At 30.6% G+C, this 27,277-nt stretch overlaps 1 protein-coding gene across 2 annotated transcripts in view; it reads left to right on the forward strand.

Moving 5' to 3' along the window:
- Window positions 1-27,277, forward strand: part of Dhc64C (dynein heavy chain, cytoplasmic) — a 289,295-nt gene that overhangs the window by 56,266 nt on the left and 205,752 nt on the right. For both annotated transcript variants that reach the window (XM_085817195.1, XM_085817194.1), the window contains exons 16-18: window positions 10,219-10,302; window positions 10,393-10,572; window positions 18,000-18,290. In XM_085817195.1, the coding sequence (XP_085673321.1) occupies window positions 10,219-10,302; window positions 10,393-10,572; window positions 18,000-18,290 (555 nt within the window). The remainder of the gene's footprint in view (window positions 1-10,218; window positions 10,303-10,392; window positions 10,573-17,999; window positions 18,291-27,277) is intronic.

Consider the following 27,277-nt stretch of genomic DNA (forward strand, 5'->3'; position numbering starts at 1 on the left):
GTTGCAACAAAAATACTTCTTGGCGACATTATGTTTAGCCACGCAACTCTTTTGGCAATATAATGCTTTGCCTCACGAATACTTTATCATGATGGTAGAGATGCAGATAATCATAAAATATCTTTTCTACCCATTTTATCACTTTTTAAAATGCATCATAAATTGTACCTATTTTGATATTTTGCAGCTTAATTATTCTCTTTGAGTTATGAGAAATCTGTTTTAGAAAAAATATAGTAGTAAAAAAAAAAAATTTTTTTTTTTTTTTTTTTTAAATTAAGAGACAGTTTTCAGGGAGACAGTTCTATAAAAGTACCTAAATATTATCTGTTAGCTTAAAAGTCACTTTTTTTAAATTTGAAAAGAACATTTTTCATTTTATTTATTTGAAAACAATAGAAAAAACACCGGCAGCCTTTAGCTAGCCTGCTCTGGCTGCTCCTTTTCCCTAGTGTACAGCTTCTTTGGAAGGGGTTACCTTCTTCAGTTTGCCTGCCGATCACTAAATTCTGCAATGTATTAATATCAGCTTTTTATATGTCTAGCCTAATTGTACGGTCTATCATTAGTTAACTAATGCCTGGCAGTTAATCTTCCCAAAATTTTCTTACAATTAATTATGATACTTTTTTTTATGCACCTGCCACTCATTTCCACAGTACTATTGTAATAATATGTGTATGTGTGTGTTTAAATATTTTTGTTTACACACACATACATGCATAGTTCCTAAATGGTGCTTTGTTGGGTCTCAGTTTGTGTTTGGCTTCTTTTTCATATGTGCCAAAAAATGTGGCTGGTGCATAACAGAAAAGTACTGGAATCATAATATATGACTTTCACTATTTGTAAGCCATAGAAAATTGTAAAATGAATAATTAGATTCTGAGTTCATTGTGAAATAAATGGTCATGAAAGCATGTATCCAGTGCCATATGAAAGTTAAACTGTCATTCTGCAGTTTGTAAGAGCATTTGTTTCTTTGATTATGTAAAAATTAAACCATGAATCTGGCTTGGTAATTTATATAATATTATATAGGAAACAACTTTTTAGATTAACTACTGTGGTATAGTTTTTACTAACAGGCTATTCAATTTTTAAATAGATTCTTCATAGAAACTGTAATTGTATAGAAACAATATGCATATTGGCATATTGCATTACTTCATAGAAAAAACATCATATTCATGAGACATACTTTGCCTATAACATATACTGGAAATGATGTCCCTTGAGTTCAACAAATTTGTGTACATGTTTCACTATGTTTTATCAAACAACTTTATGAAAATTTTGCCCTGTACATACTGTTCATGGGTAACAATGATCTTCCTCTTCCAAAGTGTGTGTGCATTGTAAAAGCTTTGTTTTAAATTTTTCTATTAAATGTAATCCCAACTGATAAGAAGAGAATATCTTGATGTCCATAGTCTTTAGATATGATTTGATAACTACAACCAAACAAAGCAAAAGAACTCTTTCCAACATGGTAGAATTAGCTTTATGGTACTTTGCATCATCTTGCTATATCATGTAGTAATATTTCTCTTCTAATTGTAAAGTATGTTGAATCTCATTGAAAGTGATTGATTGTTTAAGCACTGAATTTGAATTCAGATTCATTCTTAACAGATCACGTAGTTGTTTTGTGATAATAGATTTAGTCCTCCAGCATTATTATGGAATCTCATGTATAGCATTTTGCATCTTCTTATTATATAATGGAGTATTATTTCTTCTGCTGTTATAACTTTTTCAGTTTATGCAACATGTCTTTACTTTGAACTCTCTTCTTTAATAAGTTACTCTGTGGTTTTGCAGTAGTAAAATATATAGGCATATGCTGTCTGAAATGACTTGCCATACCCAAAAAACTTTTAAATTTCCTTAAGATTGCTAGACTCTGAAAATTTCATCCATCACTTTCATTTTTGATAGGAAAGGCAGAGCTCTAACTGTTACACATGAGCAGTAGTGTCTTAGAAATTCAACTTATCTTTTTAAAAATTAGTTTTATTTGAAGTTTATTATAAAATACTAAACTGCAAAACAGTATCTTGGTAGGTCCTATCCTGATTCGTTGCCTTGACTGCACACCAGGTAAAACTTTTTGTAAGAGGCAAAGAACAATTGATAAACAAAATTTTCTAGAGCTCAACAATTTTGTGACAGGCATATCCACTCTGATGAAACCATGCGTGATCTGTCAAGAAAACTTCATTTAAAACTAAAAAGTCTCCATGAGTGAAGTTCTTACTAAGATATGTAATGCATAAGACAGTGTTCAACATCTGCTTCCCACAGATTTATTCTATCTCTTCTTGCTTCTGAAGAATTCATGCTATCCTAATGAAACTGATTTATGAACCTCTTACATGTAGTGAAACAAAATAGGAATCAAAAACTCATTGCAAACAAAATCTGCACACAATTATTTATTCCTGAATGTGTAATCCATTTTTAACTTGAGTATCTTGTATTATTATTAGACTTAAATAAATTGATTGTAGTGATGTATCAATCATATTTTAGGAGTTAAACAATATTAAGGTTTATTGGCAAAATTATTGCACATCAGTTTTCTTTCTGATGTTAGAATTAAAAATCAAACATTAGTATTTTGACATTTTAATTTTAAAATGTATTTTGTAAGATTTTAAAAAGATTTTTTAGAACTTTTTTGTCTCTCTTTCTTTCTTCCCCCTCCTTTGAAATTTAAGAGGGGAAAAAAAAAAAAAAAAAAAAAAAAAAAAGCATGAAGAAAATTTCTTATTTCTCATAGAAATAAAATAGTTTATTATTATATTATTATTTGAGTAAACAAACAACACAAGAAATAGTATTCATGTGGATAGCTTAAAAATATTTATGTTTGTAACAACAGGTGTAGTATGTATGTTAATAAGTAGAAAAATAAACAAATCATTTAAAGAAGGAACTTCAAAAATATAAATCATGAGGGAATGCTGATTAATGTATACAGATGTATAAATTAAGTACCAGAAAAACTTGGCTGTAATTTTTATCCCCTTGTGCCTAAAAGTAATTTAAGCCTCAGAGATAGCAAAATGATTATTAAATTCTGAAAAGTAATATATGTTATTTAATACATGAACAGTAAAATATGTTATTTTAATTTATTATACTTAATTAACTTCATATAATGAAAGAGTGAAGTTAAATGTATAAATTTTTAAAAATACATTTAAAGTACTAATTCAGAAGTCAAACAGCAAAAATCAGCGTTATATTTTCAAATTTTCACAGCACTAGTTTCGATGGTTTTACCGAACCACCATCCTCAGCTGTAAAAATGCAAACGAACGAGATAGGATATAATGATTAGATAAGAAAGCCTGGACAGAAAATAAGCTAGTGGCACCATCTGTTGATGAAACCAGAACTAAAATGTAATTTCTTTAAAGGCCGGCAAAGACGGCTTGGAATTAGGATCGTTAACTAGAACAGAAAGATTTTTTTGAATGTGAAATGCCTCTAGAAAATCCAGTTCTCCAATGAAAGATGTTTTTCTGAATAATTTTGGCAGCAGAAAAATTGAAAGTGTGATTTTTGGACCAACAAAATGTTGGGCAACAGAAGACTTCTGTGTTTCCTTTTTTCTAACATATGCTTCATGTTCCTTGATGCGAAATTTTAAGGCTCTCTTAGTTTGGCCAATGTAAATTAAACCACACTGGCAAAGAATCCTATAAATACCCCAGGAATTCATATCCGGAATGCGGTCCTTGAGTATGGAACTCGATTAATGGGAGAATAAACGACACGAAAGTTAAATTTCTGCAAAATATGTGCAACTTTATAGCTAATTGATGGAAAGAAGGGAATGACAACAGAATTTTTATAATCTCCTAAAACAAGAATGTGCTTTTTTGTGTGTTGAGATGAGTGTTAAATTATGTTTTAGTTCTGGTTTCATCAACAGATGGCACCACTAGCTTATTTTCTGTCCAGGCTTTTGTGATATCATCCGTTTCTTCATCCACCACTTCATAGAGAAATAACTCCACCCTTTCGTATTTTTAAACGTTTATTTCACAAACACAAAACTTCTACTAAACTACAACACTAATAACTGAAATATGTAAAGTAATACAAGATAATTTCGATTTCATTAATGGCTCCCTTGAGCCTTCCCTATGACTTCTCTGTTGGTCTCCCTTTTGGAAACTAAAACATTTGGTGCCTTCAGATTAAAAGCCAGCACCCTCTATCCATTTTGTTGGTTGGCGTCACCCATACATCACATCCCCCATCCAAGACTGAAATAGGGTGAAAGCCTATTGAAATATGACAAATTATGGTGTCATCAAACAAAAGAGTTACTTACCTACTGAAGTCTACAAATCATTCAATACTGAAGTTGAAAGATATATAACACAATACTTATACAGGTTACTTCTACACCTACTACAAGACTTCTTCTAAAACTCTAACGTATAAATGATTAAAAATTAGTAATCAAACAATTCTAATGCAATAGAATACTTAAAGTTTCTATGATATACTTAAAAGTCTCTAGGAGAGTAGTTGAAAAAGAAACACACACATAAAAAATAATAATCTTAAGAGTTCATAAATGTCTATGAAAAGTTCTTTCTTTCACACAAGTCACTCAATAGTCTCTAGTCTGGACAACGCATCAGCATTGCTTAACTTAGCCACCTGGGCAATGTGAAATTGTAGTATCATACTTTTGTAATGCTGAAGCCCATCCCTGCAACTTAGAAGATTGTGGTGAAAGTTATCGGATTGTGATCAGTTATCAGTTCCACGGGTGATCCAAAAATCCAAGTTTCAAACTTCTTCAAGCTCCAAATAACAGCATAAGCTTCCCTCTTGATAGTTGGCCATGCTTGTTGTATTTTGGTTAGTTTCTGGCTGGCGTAACTTATTGGGAACAATTTTCCGTTGAGATAAGCAGGCTCCAACACCTGTTGAAGATGCATCACATTGAATTATAAAAGGTAACCTTGTAACAGGGGTATAAAGATTAGGTGCTTCCATTAGGAATTTCTTTAGTTTATCGAATGCTTCATCGTGTTTTTCTGTCTGGCACAGCTCTTCAAAACTTCTTCTTTTGGTGAGCTTGGTTAATGGATAAGCTGTTTCGGCGTAATGTGGAATGTAATCTCTGTAATAATTACTTAGGCCTAGGATGCTTTTCAATTGTTTCTTTGTTTGAGGTCTAGCAAATTTCTGGATAGCCTCCACTTTCTCTGGATCTGTATGATGACTGCTGGAACCGATAATATGTCCTAGATACTTAATATGAGTTTTAGCAAAGGAACATTTCTTGAGATTTACGTAAAACTGTAGTTCTAACAGTTTTGAAAAAATGGTGTCAAGATGTACTAAATGTTCATTCCAACTATTTGAATAAACTGCTATGTCATCGACGTAGGCTCGAGCAAAATCTTTGTATTTAGCAAGGGCCTGGTTCATCACTCTCTGAAATGTTGCAGCGGCATTGCGTAGCCCGAAAGGCATGACTTTAAATTGATACTGAGCTCGATGTGTCTTGAAACTTGCTAATTCTTGACTTTATCTTTTTAATGGTATGGCCCAATAGCCTTTGAGTAAAATCAATGCTGGATATCACTTTGGCTTTTCCAATGTGGAATAAGAGCTCTTTAGGATTTTCCATAGGGAAGTCATCTGGTTTCATTACTGCATTAAGGGATCTAAAGTCAACGCAAAGGCGAAGATTACCATCTTTCTTCATAATGCATACAATAGGGTACGAAATTTCAGTGTTGTTTTCTTCAATCTATTCCAATGACAATATTTCTTCGATATGTTTGTCCACTTGTGGCTTCAATGATTCTAAAATTCGATAAACTTATGGCTTCTTTCTTTCAGTGTCATTTAATCTTATTTTATGTTCTCCTACTTTGGCAATTTGTACCTTATGTATAAATAAGTTTTCATATTTTCTTAACAAGTTCGTCATGTCATTCCTTTTATCATCATCTAAATGGCTTAAGTGTACTTCGTTAAGATGAAAATGATCGGACTTGTCACTCACACTGGGTGTAGGAAGGACTTCTCCTAGTTCTTCTTCGTTCTCAAATATTACACCTACTGCCTGTACCTTTGGATTAAATTTTCTAATTTTATTTACGTGTACTCTTCTTGTTGTACCATCTGTCAGTTTGACTCTGTAAGAATCTGGATTACAACAAGATACTATTTCTGCGGGTCCTATCCATCTGGCATATAATTTATTACTGAAATCTGGAATCAGCAGGTACACTTGATCTCCAGGATTGAATTCTTTATATATAGCCCTTCGATTAGCATATCTTGCATATGCACCTTGTTTCAATTCTGCAATTATAGCTGATTGCTCTGCTGCTATTTCTAAATTCATTTTTAGCTCCTGTAGATAATCAACAGCACTTTTACACAATTTTATTGGTAATGGAATTTCTCCTGACTATGACAATTTTAATACTGACAACAGACCTCTAACCTCTCAATATTAATTTAAATGGGGATACTCCCGTAGTACAATGTGGAATTTCGCGGTAAGCGAATAACAGGTATGGTATGTGTTTGTCCCAATTTTTAGAGTCGTTTCTAATGATATGATGAAGCATACGTTTTAGAACTTGGTTATAGCGTTCAACTAATCCTGAACTTTGTGGATGCCCTAGCAAATCTAGGACTTGCTCCTAATCTGGCATGGAATTCTTGTGTTAATTCTGCAACAAAATTTGTACCTTGATTGCTAGCTATTATTTGAGGTATGCCCGTTCTCATAAAGATTTCTAATAATGCATTGCATGTTGATTTTGCTGTAATAGTTCTCAAAGGGACAGCTTCTGGTCACCTAGAATGTTGGTCGACTAAACATAGTACATATTTGTGTTAACATGCTGATGGAGGTTCAATTGGACCGATTAATATCTACATTCATTGTGTCAAATGGAAATTCAGGTCTTTAAACTGGAACTATGGGTATACGATCGTTGGTTCTTTCTCTACTTTGTAAGTGACATTCCTTACACGTTTTACAATATTCTTCAGTATCTCGTGACATATTTGGCCAATAAAATGAATAACGAATCCTTTCTTTTGTTTTTCTCATCCCTAAATGATTTGCAAAAACAGATTCATGAGCTAATTTTAAAATTTGTTCCCTTCTAACTTTAGGTAATGCCAATTCACTAACTTGTTCTCCAGAAATTCTTTTGGTATGATAAATCAAATCATCCCTTAAAAAGTATTTATTTTTATTTCTTTGCGTGTCTTTATAGATATTGCGTAACGTCTCGCATTCTCTTTGCTGTTGTTTAAAAATACTGGCATCTGAATGTTGAGCCAAATTTAATTTATCCTCACTTTCGTTTTCGCTCTGAATGCAACTTATGACTAAATTTTGCTCGTCTCCTGTCATAAATAAATCAGCGCTTCTTTTGCCTTCGAATTGTTTTGACTGATGACTCCTCACTTCCGGTATCTGCGATGGAGACACTGTGTCGCAGTCACGATTCGTGCCAAGCAGATGTGATTTAGAGGTCAATAAATCATAAACATTTGGAGTAATTACGCAGGGTATATGAAGTTTTTCTGTTAAAGCTACTAATATTTCGACAGGTTTCAATAAATTAGGATTATCAGCATTTCTGATGGATATAGGAATTCTAGCCACTTTAGCTGATATGGTTTCTCCGAATGCAGAAATTAGGTCAATATTACAGTTGTTCTCAATAGAGAAATTTGATATGTGTTTCGGATTTATAGCAGAAATCTCGGCACCCAAATCAATTATGGCTTGGATTTCGTTACCTGCAACACAAATATTTACCTTTTGCAATGGTTGCATAAAAATTTCATTTGACGAGCATGAAGATCCAATTTTTGCTATTATGTTATTACTAGTATTTTTCTCTGGTGTTTCTTTTTTAAGAGGAGGGTTTTGCATTACTGATTTGTTTCTTTGTGGACAAGATTTAGCGAGATGCGTTAATTTTCCACATATGTAACAGTCTTTGGGTGGATATTTATTTTTATTTATGTTGCTTCTCATATGAGGCGGAATATATTTCGATTCTCTTGAAGAGTGGAACGATTTAGCTATGTTTTCGTTAGTACTAAAAGTGGTGTCGTTTAACAATTTGCCTTTGTTTACAAAATATAGGTTAATATCTTTAGCTAAATCCTTAGGTTTTAACCAATTTTCTCCTGTTTTAATTATGTAAGTTGCCGCTTCTTTATCTAACGTTTGTAAAAGTTTGTCGGAAATCATTAGTTGACAAAGTGTATCAAAGTCATTAACTTCACATAATTGACAGTAATGCTGAAAATTTGCAGACAGTCTAGAAGTGAACTGAACATGTGACTCTTTAGGATCGCGTCGTGCTCTTTGGAAATTCATTAAACATTCATAAGCAGTTGGTGGATATTCTCTTAATACTAGTTTTTTAATGGTTTCATAACATTTTAGTTCTTCATCATTAATGTAAAATAATATATTAGTTGCCTTATTCCCTAAAATGTTAATCAAAATTTCGGATTTGAGCTCATGTGGTACATTTTGAGTTATGAGTGTTCTCTCTAATGTTTGAAAAAACAAATTGAAGTTTTCCGATATTTTCAGAAGAACACTCTTTATCAAATTTTCTAAATAATTTCCTGAACTTGTAATCATGTCTTTATCTGCACGAGATCCATCTTTAGCTGTATTCTGACTTCTAACTTTTTCCAGTTCTAATTCTTTCTCTAGCTGCCCTAATTTTAATTTCTCAAGTTCAACTTTTTGAGCTTCTAAGGCTAATTGTGTATCCCTAGCTTTTATTTCTTCTCTAATTTTTCTTTCCTCAACTATTGAGTTTAATAATCCAATTACAAATTCTGTATCATCTTTAAATATTTTACTGTCCTCAATTTTACCTTTTAATTGAACCACTGTTAAACCAACAGTTTGTGTATCTTAAATTTCACCAAAAAGGTTTACTAAATATTCTTTCTTGGCATTCTTATACATTTTAATTTATATATATCTTACATATATATACATATATATCTTCAATGCATCTCTACTTTAAGTAAATAAAATCAGAAGCTTCCTACCTGCTTCTCTTGAAGTTTCTCTACCGTCATCTAAAGCTCTGGTTCGAGTGAGAGAGCGTGTGATATCATCCCTTTCTTCATCCACCGTCTCATAGAGAAATAACTCCACCCTTTCGTATTTTTAAACATTTATTTCACAAACATAAAACTAATACTAAACTACAACACTAATAACTGAAATATATAAAGTAATACAAGTTAATTTCGCTTTCATTAATGGCTTCCACGTGCTTTCCCTGTGACCTCTCTGTTGGTCTCCCTCTTGGAAACTAAAACTTTTGGCACCTTCAGATTGAGAGCCAGCGCCCTCTATCCATTTTGTTGGTTGGCGTTACCCATACATCACAGCTTTCTTATCTTATTTAATCATTATATCCTATCTCGTTCATTTGTGCTTTTGCAGCTAAGGATGGTGGTTTGGTAAAACCTTCCAAACTAGTCCTGTGAAAATTTGAAAATACAACACTGATTTTTGTTGTTCGACTTCTGAATTAGTATTTTTTCGGCATGTTATTTCTCTTAACATATAAAGTAGTTCTATGCAGGAAACAATTTTTAGAGTAGTCCTTGAAAATTCCTTGAAATGCCTCAAATTTTTTTGAAGAAGACTATAAGCAAGTAATCAATATTTTTTAGTAAATAAATTATTATTAACTTACTTTGCAGCAATTGCACAAGTAGTAGTAACTTGTTTTCGCCCTAAATGAATTTAAGATCATACAACATTTTATTTTTAAAAATATTTACTAGAGCTAGGAAAGCAGAGTTTTCACTTTTATTTATTTTAGAAGTGCTGTAGTGTATAAAAAGATTTTTTCCCCCAGTTTTACAACTATCATGTTGCAATTATTCTAATTTTGAAGCTTGCAGTCAAAAGTTGTGTGAATATTATTTTATTAAGATAGCAAAAAAAATTAAATCCAGCATTAATGGTTTGATATTTTTGTTCTACTGTAAATTTTTTTCATACTTTCGTAGTTTTAAATAACATTAGACAGATATTTTTTCATATTAGTACTAACTATTCTTTTATATATATTATTTTTCATATTAGATATTTTTTCATATTAGTACTATATATTCTTATATAGTATATATTATTTTTATATTTTGTTTTAGGGTCTTAGTTTGATATGGGAGTCTTATAAATTGGATCCTTATGTGCAGCGTTTAGCTGAAAATGTCTTCACATTTCAAGAGAAGGTAAGTCGAACTATACTTCTCTTGTTATTGTGTTTAGGTTTCTTACAAAGCATGAGCTACATCAGTTATTAATGGAATTTATTTTTATAGGTTGAAGATCTTTTGTCCATAGAGGAACAGATTGATATAGATGTTCGTTCTCTTGAAACCTGTGCATATAGTACAAGTGTTTTTGCAGATATTCTGAATAAAATTCAGAAGGCAGTAGATGATCTCAGTCTCCATCAATATTCAAATCTTCATCTGTGGGTGAGCAAGCTAGATGAAGAAGTAAGTTATTTTACATTAAAACATAAGAGATAATAATAATTTATGAACTGAACCCTTGATATCTAATTTGGTTGCAAGGCAAGCTGATTTAAAAATTAGTATTTCTTCTCCCAGAGGAGTCCATTCCCAGTAATAGAAAAATTTGCATTAATGCTTTTAGGTAATTTTCTACTGGCAAACTGTTTGCTAAAGTTTACATTTTCGTCTCTCACCCTAATATGCATTTTTGAACTCTTGCTTATTTAGTAACATTCTGAAGTGTATAATATTAGATTTCTTCAATTAAGAATATTTCACTGGTACTTATCACTGAATGCACAATGAATATTACATCTTTAAAAGAAGTTGTAGCTCAAAACTTTCTCTGTAAGACAGAAATCAGAAATGTTGAATAGTAATCTAATAAAATAGTTGTATCACATATAGAATTTATGTGCGTGCTTAGCCACATCTAGTAGCTGTAGTTATTGCTAATGCTTAACGCTTTAAATAGCCAAGATTTATTCTTGTTCTGATCAAGTGATGCTGGCTGCCGTATGTGGATTTGATTCCTGGAGAAGGCATGCATGTTTGTAAGTGTATAGTGCCTGTACGGCATGGGAACACTTCAAATATAGCTAAGCGAGAAGTTATCTTGACAGACTGGGGGGGAGTAGAGGAAGAGCACTGAGGTACAGGGTTCATATGGTGCTTAAGAATTCTTAAAAGTCCTTAGGTTTTTTGGAATCGGATTTTGGTCCTTAAAAGTCCTTAATTTCAGCCAAAATCGGCAGAAGGTCCTTAATTTTAATCATCTGAAATTTCCGCCTGTTTTTACGACTGGCATTTAGAGTGTGACAGCATTTTGGAGGAACATTTTTGGTGATTCACTGATAAGTATGGTTACCTTTTTAAATGCATGAATGGGTTATAATTTGTTCCTATTTCTAATACAAACATTGAGATGCACGAGATTCTGGGCAAAAATTGAGCATTTTAAATTCATTTAATTTTTTCTAATAAAGAGCTCTTAAACAACTTTTTGCTGTTGGAGATATGAATTCTTTTATTAAACGGTTCTAAATTTGGCTATGTATCAACATTTTGGGGATTTTAAGATCAGTTTCTATAGAAAAAATTTTTTAAAAAAAGATCTGGGATTTTTTTTAAACATTTTAACATTGAAATTATATTTAAGAAATAACATTAAAATGAAACATTTTTATTTTTTACTGCAATATTATAAAGTGATATGACTTTCCATTTTGGTGACTTATTATGCAATATTTTGAATCTGGGAGGGAGAAAGGGAATGAAGCACATTTTAAAAAATGATTCTTAGCAAAAGCAAAATAGCTATGTAATTAATTATAAATGTCTTCTTTTTAATTTTTTTTCATGGTTAGAATTTTTCCCATGGTTAGAATTTTTTTTTTTTTTTTCTCAGAATATGCATCACTTTTCTGTATTAAAATGATTTTACACATTTTCTCTTGTCCCCCCTCAAAATTTTTCTGACATTTTGCTGTTACAGGATTGGTACAGGTAATTTTTCTTTAGGATTTTAGGCATTGCAACTTGCAAAGTTTAGAAGGATTTGAAGGCAAGTTTTATAAATCCAAGATTCTAGAATATTCCGAGCCCACCAGTGGCCGAGCGGTAAAGTCACTGAACACTGGTAGTTCGGTCCGAGGTTCGAATCCCGTGAATGGGCTGACTGCATGGACGTTTTTGTGGTTTTCCCCATGTGTAATATGTATATGAGTCACTCACTCACTCACTCACTAGAATATTCCAGAAAAATGTGACAAAATGAAAAATGTCTTCATGGTATTAATACGTAATGGGTGTATTTTACAGAAAGTTTGTGGTAAATTTCTTACTTTTTGGAGAATTTTTGAAAGAACAATGGAAGCATAATATTTGAATGTTTTACTTCTTACACTAGAAGTCTTTTTTAAACATGTTTTTCCTTCCTTTGTTTTCTCTACTTTTTATTAGACAAATGCGTGGAAAATGTCAAAAATGCTTGTAATCTTATCACATGGACAGATGTTTATAGAAAGGAATTTTTCTATTTATAAAGAAATTGAAAACTGACAATTTAAAAGATTCATCTTGTATGTTTCAACTCATCATACACATGGCTGGCGCTAGTCATTTTCCCACCTGATGCAATCTCTGTGGGTACTAAGTTCTGCTACCTAGTGCCTTCCAATATTTTGCTCCCAGTGCCTGTCCTAAATTTTAACAGTATTGCTATTTCTAGATTTTTTGCCCGGCGTGTCACTATTCTAAAAATTCGGCCACATTGGCTCTGTAACTGGGCTTTACGATGTATAATTTCGTATTTGTTTTAAATGTTCACATAACTAAAGAAATAAAATTAGCAGCTTTTTTCTGTGTATTTAGTTTTTAGAATAAGAGAAATCTTTAATTAAATCCAAAAATTCTAAAATGAAGAGGAAATGTATTGAAGAAAGAAACTGAATGCATAAAGAGAAAGAAAATTATTCTTCAAAGATATGTACAGTTATTATTGTATAAATTAACCAGTTGTTTATAATTTCAGTCTTTACTATAACTTCCCCTTTCCTTTTCCTTGCCAGAATGCAAAGTCAGTTAGATAATTTCTAAACTGAGGTTTTGGGATTGTAAAACAGTGCGTGTTTCTGGCTTTGGCATGCACGCTGCATTAGTTTTTGCCACCTCTGATAATTTGCAACTATTTGTCTTTGCTTGTAACTATTATCATTGCATTTGTATTTGTTATGACGATAGCATTAATGAGCTAGCTTAGCTTAAAATTAAATTGACTGCTAGTTCACATTTTAGTCTGAATTTCACTGTCTATGTTTAACTACATCACCACGAGCTGCAGTTTATTTTGTTAGCATAAGAACATGTCTTTATGTTGTAAGTTGTTTTTAAATAAGAGGTTTATTTAAACCTTTATGTGACTTTGTAGTTACTTTCAGACATAGCAATAATTTGTTTCATGTCTGTCAGGGGTTTTGAATTATTTAACTTTCACCAGATAATGCAAAACCTCATAAGCGCTGCGTTGCGGTTTGAATGAATGCAGCGCTTTTGCGCTGTGTAGCAGTCAAACAGTTAAAGAGAAGGAAATTTATATAAATTAGCTAAAATGCTTCAATTAAAAACACATAAGGAAGGCTTCAAATTAAAAAACACATAAAATATTTTGTTATGTGTTGTTATTACAAAATACCAATATTTTGTGTATTTTAATGTGTAATTATACTAATATTTTTTAAGAATCAATGTTATAAATTACTGTATTTTAAACTGTGAAATGTTATTAGATTCTAATTTTAGTAATTTTTTTAAATAAAAATTAAAAAAAAAAATAATTTATAGTGGCCATGTAAATTTATAATAAATAAGAGTACGTAACTACCTTATTTAATTATTTGTAACTAACTGCTAAGCTTTAAAATTATCTCTGCATATTGAAGTGATTTATTGCCTTTCATAATCCTTACTGTGATTATCAGATACAATACAAAAATGAAAAACATTATCTTATAAATAAAACTTATTCTTTGCATCTAGTGAGACTTAAAATAATACAAGAGAACTTGTGACCTCTGGGGCCTTAGTGGCTTATTGGTACCTTAAACTCTATTAACTGAATTGCAACCCCAGAAGCTCTACACGACGCTATGGCACTATCTGCATCAGACAGGCAGAGCACAATTTACTTTCAAATCTTGCAAACCGTACATACATCAGGCTTTCATATTTGTTATGATCAGCAGGTCTCTCTCTAGGGAAGCAGCAGCTATGGCAACAGCCAATCTTCTGTTAAAAATCATGCTGAGTATGACTTTACTTCTTATATTAACCCATGCCATTTGACATAAAAGTATGTGCAAAATGAGACAAAAGAAAAAATCAGTATGAAGCTAACTGTTCATAAAACATAAATAAAATGTCACTAATCTTCTTTCAAATATGTCCAAAAGTTGTAAGTTGCAACCAGCTGATTTTGCTCGTATTCTTCAAGAATTATCTGATGAAGAAAAGGAAGACAAAAAAACCTTTGGATGGGAGAACAGTAATGATTTCCATTATTTATTTTCTTTTATTTCTATTTTTTAGAAATAAACAAAAATATTAAAGTTAGTTTAAAGTGTGTTTTTCTAACCAGTAAGAAGTAAATTTCCTTGCAGAAGTAAGTAATGCTAAACTTACTTTTTTCCCTACCAACACATTTTCCTTTTTTATTTATTTATACTTGCCTTTGATAAATATTAAAATTAGCATCGATTTTAAAATATAATTATTAAATAATAAATTTAAAATTTTCTATAATGAAATACACCATTGCATTTCCATCTCACTAACATAAGAACTTAAAAAAATAATGTACTTATATTTGAATGTGATATCATTTGTATTTTGCAATAATAAAATTAATATTTTATTTCTTAACAAATTTATTATCCATATTCACTCATTTCTGTTATTTTTGTGCCAGAAACGTAAAACTTTAAAAGAAAGTGCAATCCTTCAGGAAAATTGCTTAGCACTTAGTGCCGTACCAAGAGTGCACTGGGAATTTTAGGCTTGAAAATTGATATTGCAGGCATGTTAAAAAAAGCAAATTATGAAATGTGCCTGTCACTTCTTAAATTTAGCAGCGAAAAGGGTTTACTTCTTTGTCAATAAGTGTGGTTGAACACATGGTTGATATTTATTATTATCTTTGGAAGATTGCTAATAAGGAAGAAAAAATTGAAACAATTTCAACACAATACTGAAACGTTCATAATATTGAAATCAGAAAAAAAAAATTGAAATATGTACATACACATTGGTTATCTTTGTTTAGTTAGAATTGTCGATCGCCTCTTAATTTTTTTAAGAAAGAAGTAATTGCTTCTACAGTAAAGATAAAAAGGTTCTGTAGAAAGTTATAAAATAACTTAAGTAAATGGAGGTGGTGTTATTTCTTCCATTGTTAGACATAGGTGGAAGAAAAATGAAGTAATTTCTGCACCTACAAGCAATTTATTTGGAATTCTCAAAATAATACCACAAAATATAAGTGTAAAGTTTTCCCAAAATAAAAAAATCGCTTGACAAAGGACACATTTTCCGATTATTTTAAGTTTATTTTGTGAAGAACGAATATTTATGTTTTGGTTTTCAGACTATAAGAAAGCTTTTTGCTTTTTTGTACGCTCTATTTTGCCATCATTCGATATTTTTAACATAATTCCATAGTGGAGAATTACATTAATTCATGTTTTGCAATCAATGAGTAGTGATCTGGTTAAAGTTTAATGATTAGGGAAATTGATTAAAGTATTTTTCTGTTATTAAAAGGTACGACTAGGAAAAAAGTTTTTTTTTTCAGTATTTACATTCAAGAAATAATAACTGAACTTTCAGATATTAATTAGTTACCATTTAAAGTTAATTCATTATTAAAAATATATTTTGTTTCTACATATTTTTATTATTTAAAAAATCTTTTTGTCATTGAGAAAATTCTTCCGATTTTTGAGTGTCGTAGATTGGCAAGTATGAAAAGCAAATAAGTATGAAAAGTAAATAAGTATGAAAGCATGGATGGCTGTAGACATTTTTACAGAGTGGATCCGAATAGAAAAAAACTGTGAATAGGCAATACCACAAAATTATACTATTTATTGATCAGTGTATCCCATCCTTAAGCCCATATCACACGGCTTTTGTTTCACAGGAACAACTATTTCGGACAATTTTTCTGCCTGGTTTACTATTGAAAGAAAGACATGCGACTTTTTCCTTCCTTTCCAAAAAAATTGCAAGTTGTTTGTTTTCAACCAATCAGCCTATCAGCTTCGAATGCTATCAGCTTGCTTGTAATGGGGAACCAGTTTCCCCTGTGTTAACCTCCAAAGCTATCTACGGTGTTGTGATAAAGCAGAAAAATTGTTCCAAACAGTTGTTCTTCTGAAACAAACCTATGTGTGATAGCAGCCTTAAACAACAGATTTCTTGCAAAATGTGAAAGTTGTTTTGTTCCCGGCAAATCGCACTACTATATTTCAGCTTTTAGATCAAGGTGTCATTAAGAATTTAAAAATGCTGTATAGGCAAAGGTTGATTCAAATACAACTATAGGAAATAAACAGAAAAATTTAAATATTCTTGAGGCTACGAATATGATTTCACTAGCCTTGTCTCAAGTAAGACCACAAACAATTAAAAATTGCTTCGTTAAAGGAGGATTTTTGAAACAGAATCAAGGGAAAGTGTTGACGATGAAAATTATAATGAAACTTGATTATGGATAAAGAAGATTAAAAACTACTGGAATTGGACACTTTAGTTGAGGAATATGTAAACTGTGGTGCCGATGTAATGAAATCAAACTTGCACACAGATGAAGAACTGAGTCTAAGCAATTAGATGAACATTTAAGTAGCAGGGAGAAGGCGAAAATGAAGAAATAATCCACCTTAATGAATTCTACTGCATTCACACCCTCAGAAATTTCTCAGTGTGTACAATACAAGCAAGGAAACATTTCAAGAACTAATTTGATTCATAGAGCTTCGCTTAAAATTCAGAATCAAAAGACACATCAGATAAGAATTAAAAACTTTTTCTTTAAAAAAAAAGAGATAAGCTTTGCTTTAAACTGTTCTTAAAAAAAAATTTACTTATTAAAAATAATAATTCAGATAAAGGTATGACTATTGTTTTTAAAATTTTATGTAACTACATATGGAAATTTATGTTCTTATGGTTTTAAAAATATTAAATTTATGTTACTATAATTTTTAAAATATTAATAAAAATTGCTGATTTGTTTAAAATATTAATTAAATACTATTTAAAGTATTAATTTTAAATTTGCGTGAACATAATAAATGTTTTAAACAAATTAAAAGTACAGTAATAAAATTATGTAATATCAGTAGTAGGTTAGTATTATTGAAATGTGCAGCTAATATATTTATATTTCTCATTGTAAATTAAAATTTCCTTTATACATCTTTCTCATATCAGTAGTAGGTTAGTAGTATTGAAATTGTGCAGCTAATATATATATGTTTGACATGGTAAATTAAAATTTCCTTAATATGTCTTTCTCATTTATATGTTGTTTGTGAATGGTCCCTTGTGAAATTTATATAAAGTGTGTTCCACTATATGTTATTTTTTCCCTTTGAGGAATTACTAAATAACTTTTTATTGTTCTATTAATCGCATTGTATTATTTATTATTTTTTAATGTTAGTTACTTTAACCTTTCAATCAGTGTAGTTACTCTTATTCATTTTCATCAAATGTAGAAAGTATCTCAGGTACATTGTTCAGCTGGAATGTTAAATGGATTTTTTAAAATTAAGTATATTCATAATATACTAAGTATTTATTATTATATATACTAAGTTTTACAATTTGTGTTTTTACTTAATATTTAGGTAGAAAAGAAGTTGTCTCTACGACTCGAAGCTGGAATTAAAGCTTGGACAAAAGCTTTAGAGGGGAAAAATCAGCAAGAAACAGATTTCGCTGATACTGATACTACTACTGCCCATAAACCTGGAGGTGATCCCCAAATACAGACTCTTATTCATGAAATTCGTATTACTAATCAAGTGATATATGTAAATCCTAGCGTTGAGGAAGCTCGTTTTAATATAATACAGCAACTGTTTGCCTGGGAAAATGTTGTTTTGCTTCAAACTAGAATTCAAAGTTCCCGATATCAAGTGAGTATTTAAAATTAAGGTATTAAAAATTATAATTATATTATTATTTTACAGATTTGTTTTGTACGGTTTTAATATTATGTGTGAAATTTGCTACTAAATTAAAAAAAAAATTAATATTAAGCATTAAGGCACTTCCTTCATTGGTTAATTATAAATCTCATTTTTATGTATAAATGTATTTTATTATCTTACTGTTTCCATGACTTTCCAAGTTTTCTTGCTAATGATTAGGCAATACAGTACAAAGTCCTTAATCTGGATGTCCATTATCCGGAATGATCTATGATCCGGACCACAAAGCCACAAACTTTACATATGCTTTTAAAAAATGCGCATACATTACGCATGCATGTAAAGTATGCTTTACGCATGCGCGCAATGAAAGAAATGTTTAATAAAGAAGCAAATAAATATTAAGATTTTTTTTTTTGTAAAATTTGATACCCTTTAGATCATAATTGCTCTTTATTTCATAAATTACAGTTTCATATTTTTAATTGTATAATTTCTGCATGCCATCTTACCAGATTTAAATTGATGATCTATAATCCGGAAAAATCCCTAATCCGGAATCGCCGAAGTCACAACGAGTCCGGATTACGGACTTTGTATTGTAGTTATATAATAGTTTAGTAACTTACCATTTATTATTTTGTGTTTTTTTGAGGGATAAAAAATGTTTTATTTTTATTGTACTGTTACTACTATAGTGGTACCTTGAGATACAAGTTTAATTCGTTCTGTGACTGAGCTTGCAAGTTAAAATTTTTGTATCTCAAATCAATTTTCTTCATTGAAATTAATTGAAATGTGATTAATTCGTAAATGATTTAAATTTTTTGTTAAATATTTTCAACACAAGAAAAATATATTTTTAATGAACAAGTATATAAACAAAACAAAACCTAATTTTAATTTTTTTAATGAGTAATGTTTAATTTTATATAAAATTTCATGGGCTTGTGACCTGAAATCTTCTTTTATTCTGCCATTATGTAAGTTTTGCTTCGCATCTTGCTTTTGCTTGGTCAGAAGTAAGCCACACATTAATTGTTCAATAGGTGTTTAGTTTAGGTACACTGCAAAAAAAAGGGGACAGTTCTATATCTCCTGTTCTACTGGGTCGATTGGTGAAATTCAAATCACGTTTTCCATGTCTTGAAAACGTGATTTAGTATATGTATTAGATTTATATATATCATTGTTCTAATATAGGTATTTTGACACAAAATCGGACTTTATCTGAAACGACATGCCAATGTTTTTTCCATATTTCAATTCTATGACTCAAATTATGCCGAGTTTTATAAAAATCGTAAAGTAGTTTTTAAATTAGCTCTCAAAAATTAATTAGCTCTCAAAAATTAAGCTCCTCAATGATAATTCAATTTGGTACGTATTTATTAATATTTCTTTTTTTATTATAGTTACTTGATTCCTTCTTTCACAGTTCAATATTTAAGTTCATTGCAAATAAAATTCCCCCCTCTTTTTACTTCCTTGTATGAAGTAAAAAGGAAGTACAGTACAAAGTCCGTAATCTGGACTCGTTGGGACTTCTGCGATTCCGGATTAGGGGTTTTCCCGGATTATAGATCATCAATTTAAATCTGGTAAGATAGCATGCAGAAATTAAAGAATTAAAAATAAAGAGCAATTATGATCTAAATGGTATCAAAATTAAAAAAAAAAAAAAAAAAGCTTAACATTTATTTAAACATTAAATTATTAAATATTTCTTTCAGTGTAAGTTGTTTAAATTGCTTCGTTTTTTTGCACTAATACTTTCTCCTTAATTCTATGAACAGACATAATTTCTTGGTCAGTTACAAAGTTTTACCTATCGGAAGCAGTGTTTTCTGGATCTAGAACCATACTACAGATTTCGCCATCCATTAATCGATTGATGATTGGGGCATTGTTGTCACAATGAAACACTTCTGTTATATTATCTTCATTTATTACTGCTTCGGCACATTTCTTTTCAAATTCAATAACTGGAAAATTTCACCTTTAGTTTGTGATGTCCGAAAACCTTCAAATTCGTGGCTGTCATTTTCATCGTCCTCACCATGAAATATGTAGCTGGCCATAAATTATGACAAGCATTTTTTAACGTATCTGGAAACATTCTCCCAACGTGCATGCATGTTTGTGGCTTTGAGGTCTGTATTATAGATTATTCCAGATAATGGATTTCCGGATTACAGACTATGTACTATATTGTAATCGTGAAAAGTTTCAGGCATCATATATTAAAGCTAATATCCATTTTCACTGCTATCGAATGCAATTTAATGAAGTTTTTGTGTGACATCTCTATGTAAAGGCAGGATAAATGACTCTTTTCCCCCGAAAAAAATTGTAAAACTAATTTAAAATGAATTCTGAAGATACTTTTCCGTGGCGTCTGTGTGTACATACATATGTACTACATATGCGTATGTACCTCGCATAACTCAAAAATGAGTACCCTCAGAACGTTGAAATTTTTATATATAGGACTGCTATAACATATAGATATGCACCTTGTATTTTGATTGCAGTCAGCCGCACCAAAAGTATATAAACATATGTATATATATATCTACTCTGTTACTCGGCTCGGTGATCTCAGTTCTTTATTCTTATATGTTTGTAAATTGTCCATTTTTTTCCTTTAAAAATGATTGAATTATGTTATTCCTATCTTCCGGTTAAGGTTTTTATGCCTTTAGTGAACCTGTATGCAATATTTTTAGAATTATCAATAATTTAAAAGTTGTTTAAATGCCGCTAAGCCTAATAATTTTTTCCATGGTGACCATTGCTTGTTTACATTTGAAACAACAGAATAGTAGATTTGTTGCCAATCTAGAGAAAGTAAGCTTCAAGATAATGCCTTCTTTTTTTATTGTGAATAAAATCATGCTTAAACCATTCTGGAATTTATTCGAGAAAATAAGTGTTTAAGATTTACTTCATAATTTTACATACACACATCTTGGGTTTTAATGTATTTTTGCCTTGTTGCGAAGTGAGAACTGAATTAATTGAATGAGAAATACTGAATCGTCTGTAAAAAACTGTTTCTTTTTTGTTTTGTTTGCATAATTTCTTTTATGCATCATTCTAGGTTTATTTTAGTATTTGAATAGAACACATGGCAACGATTAGATAATTCTTCAAATGATATAAATTTTATGTATTTTGAGTTATAATATGAACGAAATATAACACTGTTAAGTGAACTTAGCGCGAGTGTCACTATGGTAAACAAACAGAGTGAATTTTAAAGAGTGCATTTATTCTATTGTGGTTTATGCGCTATCGACGAAGTAGATTCAATTCAATCCAATAAGTTTAAATGAAATGCAAGAAAAAATGCATATAATTTACTATTCTGTACTAAAAAGTCATGTGGTGTACATATCAGATTTTTTTAGGATTTATTTTTAAAATTTGTATTTTTAAATAATTTTTATAAATTTTTTGAAAAAAAATTGGGTACTTTTCCGTTTTGCCGGCGCAAGCGATAAAGTCGCCAATAATGGTACAACCGATGACAAACGGAATATTCTCGCTGGTAACCTTTTACGCCTCATTTGCAAAACAAGTCGCAGTTTTTTCTTATCAGATTGATTGTTTCTTTCAATACTGGCATATAATTACATATAATTTTTATCAGATAGTTCAGTTTTATGTCTAAGGCCATTTTCGGTAATTAAGTCAATTAGGATGCAATCACAGCTCTTACCCGAAGCCGAAAATATAGAATAGGAAAGTCAAGGGTTCAATTCATCAATTCTAATGAGAATGCATTAGTGAAGTAAAGCACTGTAGTTTTACATAATTTCTGAGTAAGCTATTCGTACGCATTGAAATATTTCTTGCATTTAAACTTGTGTTCCAAATTAAGATTTAACTTGAAATTAATGTAGATAATTACTGAAAGTATTAGATTTTTGTAGAGTAGTTTACGTGAGATGAGATCGCTTGGAGTCACGTTATATGAACCGGCGAATTAGGATGTTGAACCATGAAAGCATAGTAAATACTTAAATTAATGTCTTTTTAAAAATTTATTGTCTTTATTGGCTTTTTATAAATTTTTAAGCGATATTAAAATGTTTATGCCTTCAAAAAAAGAATTCTTAGAACTAAAATTTTTTTAATATTTTTTATGTGTATACTGCATGTTGTCGCGAATAAAGTCTGCTTGGCGAGATTTGCGCCGGCGAAACGGAAAAATACCAAAATTTGAATTATAACCTATAAAATTTTTACCATCTTCTTAAAGTCGATGTATTTCTAAGCATACATGCAAAAAATTCAAAATTTCCGAAGATATATGTGAATTTATATAGTAGTGCATTTTGAAATTTGCTATCTTTGTTGAAAGCAATAATAACATCCATTGTGGTTTACATACTTTGTTAAAATTATTTGAAAGTAGGAACAATGTAACTTTTTCCCCGCTCTTACTCAATGTAAAAAGAGAAAGGAAAATAGGTTACCATAAATTAAGAAGTTCGCCAAGTGACACAGACTGAAAAAAATTCGCCAAGATAAATTTGGAATTTCTGTGTAAATTTCACACCAAATTTTACAAAATTTAATATTTAGGCATAAGTTGGGTTGTAGAATGAAAATACGGAAAAAAGTGGCATGTTATTTCAGAAAAAGTCCGATTTTTATGTCAAAATACCTATATTAGAACAAAGCTATATACAAATTTTAATATATATTTTAAGTCACATTTTCGAGGTATGAAAAACGCGATTTGAATTTCATCAATCGGCCTAGTAGAGCAGGAGATACAGAACTGTATCTGCCTTTTTTTTTGTTCAGTGTACCTCTGGAAATAATGTCAGCAGTATTGTGTATAGTTGAAATATATCTCCAATCAAAGTTTGGAAACATAGAGTTTGTTAGTTTAACCTGATTAGACAAGAAGGTTTTTAACTGTTCAGGAGGTGTCTTGAACCAACTAATGTAATTGTTTAATCACTTCACAGATATATGTGGTTGAATTGAATTGAAGAACTGGAATCAACTCTTTGACACAAAGTAGTCTAAAAGCAGAGTAACTGACTGTTACACTTGCAGATTGGTTAGAGCTTTAATTGGGCAAATTCTTAATTTGCTGCACAGTAAACTACTTTTCATATCTGTTACTAGCTTTGAATTGATATAAATTATTATACTGAATGCCCTTCTGGTTTCCATAAAGATTACAACAGTATTATGCATAAGAACAGATCTAGGAATTTCTAATTTATTGATTTTCTTTGGAAGGTTTTACTAACCTTTCAATTCACTTGGTGGGATAAAATCATTCTAATTTAGTTTACTTTTCCACATTTTTTGTATTTAGTTTATCTTTGGTAATAACTAGACTGACAGCACTTGGTGGGTCAAAGAGTTGAGCAAAAGTTGAAAGGGCCTCATACTTTGTAAAATGCATTGAATAGTTGTTTGGAAACCTTAAAATTAAAATATTCTGATGGAAGGTTTCTGTAATAAATCAAAAGTCTTAATAGTAGGTTGTTCTTATGAAATTTTATTTATTCTATATTTTTTTCCTCCAGTACAGAGTCCGAAATCCAGACATCCATTATCCAGAATGATCTAAAATCCGGACCTCAAAACCACCAAAACTTTTTCTCGCAGGCTTTATGCATGCACGTTTAATTCCCCCCTTCCTCGCATAATAAATCATCTGGAGAGTCCCAATTCTTAATTTCACTTCGACAATAACTAAAATACCTTGTTATTGAAGAAACAATCATTTTAGCATAAATTTGTACGATCAGTAATTTAGCTCCGTTGCTGCGTATCTGCTTGGGCACACATCTCAAACCGAAACATTCCACATAGATAGATCGTTGATCTGACGCCACCCTTTCGAATCATTATTTATTATACTTTCCTTTCAACACCACATGTTTATCAAAACATGACTTGAGTAATGACTCATGCAGCAATACCTAAACAATTTTTTTATATTAATAATAAAGGAGTATGGTAACCTTTTATACTGACATTACGCTTGGCTATGATTACGGATTTAAGTTAAATGCGCTAAAAAATGTTGACGAGGAAAACTTTTAACAATTTTGTTTTTCATATGTTAAAAGTAGGTTTTTTGAAAGATGCTCATAGGCCAAAAGACTACATTTAGTGCTATTTGAATTAGAATAACTGATTTATTATTCATATAAAGCCGAAACCAGCGCCAGGGCTCATATGGTTACAATGTGCTGCAGAATTTAGGACCGACAGAGTCTGCATCAGGTGGTACAATATGTAGCTCCGGCCCTCAATAAGGCTTAAGTATATGTGAGAATTTATTTATTTAGAACTCTGATAAGACTTAAGTATGTGCAAGAAATAGACATAAGAATAATAAATAACTAAAATAATACAATTCAGGCTTAATTGTCTCAATGCACGATAGAAGCAAGATAAAATTTAACGGAACAACTTGTCATTAGTCACCAAGCTCATGATGCATAGCCAAATTTGTATAGTGAAAGATAGTTAAATTTGATAACGATAGCTGCAAATTTTAAAGGTTTTCAGATATAGCAAAACAAAGGTGAAATTTTCCAATTAACGGATTTTGTAAAGAAATGTGGAGAAGCAGTAATAAATGAAGATGATATAAAAGAAGTTTTTCATTATGATGACAATGCTTCTCAATCATCAATCAATTAATGAATGGCGAAATCTGTAGTGTGGTTTTAGGTCCAGAAAATACCGCTACCGTTATGAAGAAAGTGATAAAGAAGTTAATTATTGAAAGTGAGAAAATTTTGATTGAGAATTTGTAGTCAGAATTCTCGAAATAGCGGACTTCAACAATGTAACTAAACAAGAGATTATGTCTGTCTACAGAATTAAAGACAAAGTATTAGCACAAAAAATGAAACAACTTACATTGAAATAAATGTTTCATAAGGTAAACAAATAAATATTAAGCTTTTTTTTTTTTTTTTGGTAAATTTTGATACACTTTAGATCATAAATACTTCATTATTTCATATTTTTAATTTTATAATTTCTACATGTCATCTTACTAGATTTAAACTGATGATCTAATATCCGGGAAAATCCCGAATCTGGAATCGCTGAAGTCCAGACATGTCCGGATTTCGGACTTTGTACTGTATTTGATTTTTTTGATCATTTATTGAGTCAGAATGGTTGGAAACTCATGTGATGGAGTAAAACCATGTATATGGAAAAATGGAGCACTTACACTTGATGTTCTGTAAGTTACTATTTTCACTTTATATGTCTCCACAGGAATAAATAGACTCAGCTATATTAATATCCTTTGTAAATCTCTTATCAGCTTCATCTACTGGAATTTGATAATACTGTTTCTTAATGTCTGCTCTGAAGGCATGTCATAAGTATGAAATTTTGCCACAATTGCTCCACTTAGCAATATAAATTTGAGAAAGACCCCATTACCTAATTTAGGAAACATAAAAAATGACAAGAAGGGACCTGATATGCTCTCCAGATGACAAAGGTCATAGTGGGAGATATAATATTCTGTATTAAAACACTGATTATACTTAATTCTTTCCATATGATTAAGGGAGAGATATTCATCTCTAAATAATTTATACAGTGCTGCCATGGTTTTATTTTTATCTAATTTCTTTCCTAGTAAGTTTAAATCCTGCTATTTCCCTTGACACCCCTAATGCTGACCATTTAACTTCAATTATTGGTAACCGTACAATATATCTCACATTTATATTTCTCTTGAATTAGATATGAAATGTTCCTCACAGTATTGCTTTTTAAAAGTTTTGGTTTCACTTGAATTTTTAGTGTGATCATCAGGATAGGCTTCTAATAAGAAGAATTGTCTGACAGACATATCTAAATTATCACCTTCTGAAATTAACCCAGAAAAATTATAAGAATCTGAATTTTTGATTAGACTTGTCATTAAATAACCAAAAACAATGCTTTGCAACAACAGCATGTCATCAAAATACCTGAATCTTTCTGCCTATAATTATTTGAAAATAAATATTGTATGAATTTTTTTTTATGTATGTGCAAAGTAGGATTTGTAATTTAATTTTCTTCAGGAAATCTATTTCAGAAATATGAATTTTATTGGTAGGCTTGAGCCCTGTAATCCAAAGCAAAATAAAAAAAGATGCAAAGATATCTTGCAATAATCACCATCTTCATTTGAGATTTTTCCAGTTTTGTTTTTGACAAAATATTTTTCTTCACTTATTCTAATTATGTTGGTATTTATTTTCTGCTTCATCTTCAGCATTTAATAAATTACAACTACTTCGTCAGTCTAGGATTAATTTTACTTTTTCACCAAGTGCCTTTTCAGTGATTAATGATATCCTAGGCAGCAAACTGGTTTTAATTATCTTTGTTAGCTAAGGAAAGTGGCTCCTAATACTTCTGCAGAATGTTTGCAGTTGAGGTAGATGGAAATTAAAGTTAAAGAAATAAACTGATTTTTAGTCCAAATAAACTGATATTTAAAGGTATTAAAGACTTCATAATTTCCTTTGAATATTGGCAATGGAATTTCAGGGAGTTTTATGATACTGAAAGTTTCATTATTTCTCTGGTATACAACCATCTTTCAACTTTGTAGTATTATTTATTTTAAGTGTTGTAAGAAGGTATTTAATTCTTACATCCATGTTATCCAGTGATGAATCCAGCTTTTCCATATTTTTAAACCTATCTAATCCTATCTAACCTTTAATATCTAAACATCAGTTAACATTGTAAAATATAACTTTCTCCCCACCTTTTCATGGTCTTCTAATCAAAACTAAGAGTAAAATGAGTTTAAAGTCGCGGTTAAAAAGAGTTCTTTAGTTCGAGTTCAAAGTCACAGTTAAAAAGAATTCTTCCGTTTGAGTTCAAAGTCACAGTTAAAAAGAGTTCTTCAGTTCAATTGTCTGACAAGAGTTATAATTCATCTTCCACTCTTACAACAA

This window comes from Stegodyphus dumicola, chromosome 5 (genome assembly GCF_044657685.1).
Source record: "Stegodyphus dumicola isolate Sdum_Otavi_A_Nest chromosome 5, ASM4465768v1".
Lineage (NCBI taxonomy): Eukaryota > Metazoa > Arthropoda > Arachnida > Araneae > Eresidae > Stegodyphus > Stegodyphus dumicola.